Source organism: Poecilia formosa, unplaced genomic scaffold (genome assembly GCF_000485575.1).
Source record: "Poecilia formosa unplaced genomic scaffold, Poecilia_formosa-5.1.2 Scaffold1269, whole genome shotgun sequence".
NCBI classification, from domain to species: Eukaryota; Metazoa; Chordata; class Actinopteri; order Cyprinodontiformes; family Poeciliidae; genus Poecilia; species Poecilia formosa.
Window position 1 is genome coordinate 11,998 of NW_006801208.1, and position 1,978 is coordinate 13,975.

General features: G+C 39.5%; 1 protein-coding gene across 1 annotated transcript in view; it reads left to right on the plus strand.

Moving 5' to 3' along the window:
• Positions 1-1,685, plus strand: part of rad54l (RAD54 like) — a 9,568-nt gene extending 7,883 nt beyond the window's left edge. Inside the window, exons 14-17 of the mRNA XM_007544538.2 lie at positions 789-912; positions 987-1,065; positions 1,144-1,323; positions 1,500-1,685. Coding sequence (XP_007544600.1) covers positions 789-912; positions 987-1,065; positions 1,144-1,323; positions 1,500-1,667 — 551 coding nt within the window. The 3' untranslated portion in view covers positions 1,668-1,685. The remainder of the gene's footprint in view (positions 1-788; positions 913-986; positions 1,066-1,143; positions 1,324-1,499) is intronic.
• The last annotated feature ends 293 nt before the right edge of the window (positions 1,686-1,978 follow it).

The window sequence follows — 1,978 nt, forward strand, 5'->3', positions numbered from 1 at the left end:
GGATAAAAAAAGGCTCAACTCCGGTGCTCTGCACTGACCCCTGACCCCTCCCTTCCTCATTTCCTTAGCACCCGTCTTCTCTATCTAAATCTAATGATTATTGAAGGGTAATATAGTATACAGACTTCATAGGCTGTTCTCTTTTGGTTGAATGTAGTTTTTATTTCCACTTTGGTTTTATATTTTTAGTTTTTATTCAAGTGCATTTTTTTTGTTAACAGAGACTGAGAGTACATTTTATTTTTGCTTATGGTTCTTTTGTTTATTTTGTTTACCAGTTCCAGTGTTAAGTGTTCTTGCATTATTACGTCATAACCATTACATCAGTTTAAAATGTATTCAAACAATATTATTGTTTATCGCAATAATTTCTGAGACAATCACTCAGCAAAATTTATCGTGAAAGGCCTAATTAGAACACCTGATTCCGATAATTTGGATGGGTGAACAAATACTTTTGGTAATATAGTGTATATTCCTAAAGAAAAATTAAATGAAAGAACCTCCTCCTTCCACTCGTTTGAGAGGTCAACTTGTCAGACTGCATTAACCCCTTAACTGAGGACACAGGCGTCCTTATGGACCCATCGCCCTTCGTGTAAACATTTTGGGGTGGCATACTGATTCTTTTAGAGTTCTTACATCACTTCTCATCTCCAACAACAGTAATAGTCTTAAAAAGCTTTTAGTGATCTCTGACTGAAAACATAAACAGTTTTGGAAATTTCTCAGTCTTTTGCACCATGTATGGTTTGACCTTGCTTTACTCACCATGTCTTCTGTTCCAGGTAAAATGGTGACTCTCGACTACATTTTGGCTGTGACAAGATCCACAACTGGTGACAAAGTGGTGCTGGTCTCCAACTATACTCAAACATTGGACCTCTTTGAAAAGTTGTGCAGATTTAGAAGGTGATTAAAAGACCAAATGTTTGGCAGCTGGATCTGATTAAATGGGTTTCAGTGTTGCTTTGTGGCTTTTTCAGGTACCTCTATGTTAGACTGGATGGCACAATGTCTATCAAGAAAAGGGCTAAGATCGTGGAAAAATTCAACAGTCCACAAGTGAGCTTGAAAGACAGTTTTGGATAACAGTTAAAGCTGTGAAGCAACCATGAACACTATGTTTTTTGTGTTTGACAGAACCCTGAATTTATTTTCATGCTGAGCAGCAAGGCGGGTGGATGTGGCCTCAATCTGATTGGTGCCAATCGCTTGGTAATGTTTGATCCAGACTGGAATCCAGCCAATGATGAGCAGGCAATGGCTCGTGTGTGGAGAGATGGCCAGAAGAAGACCTGTTACATCTACAGACTGATCTCTGTCAGACATGCACTCTAACTATATTAACACTAACTCTTACTATGACATTTTTATTTAATTGCTCTATTTTTTCCCTTGTAATCTAACTCTCCAGAGTGACAAGTTAATGAGCTGTCATAAACGTGGAAAAACGTAGATGTTGTGGAGATGTTTGATATGTGTGTGTTTTCTGACAGACTGGAACCATTGAGGAGAAGATCCTGCAGAGACAAGCCCATAAAAAAGCCCTGAGCAGCTGTGTGGTGGATGAGGAGCAGGATGTGGAGCGTCATTTTTCTCTAGGCCAACTTAGAGAACTCTTCACACTCAATGAAGAAACAGCCAGTGACACACATGACAAGTAAGGAGAAATCATGTTGAATAGTTTATCTGTTGGTTGTCACCAAATGCTGCCAAATTACCAGTTAGGAGAAGAGAAACGTTTCCCCAGCCAACATGGTGTATTTCAGTTGAAGCTTTATGTTTATGGTCTCGTTCGGACATGTCTTGAACCACATGTTTGGAAGCTGATCACGTGTAAAACAGAGGTGATAAGTTGTAAAGAAAACAAGTTTCTTCCAGGCAGATGCTTCAGAAAGCAGCCCTCTAGAGAAGTGGTGCTCAGGTCCAGTTCTTGAGAGCTACCATACTGCTCCAACACACCTGAATCAAATGG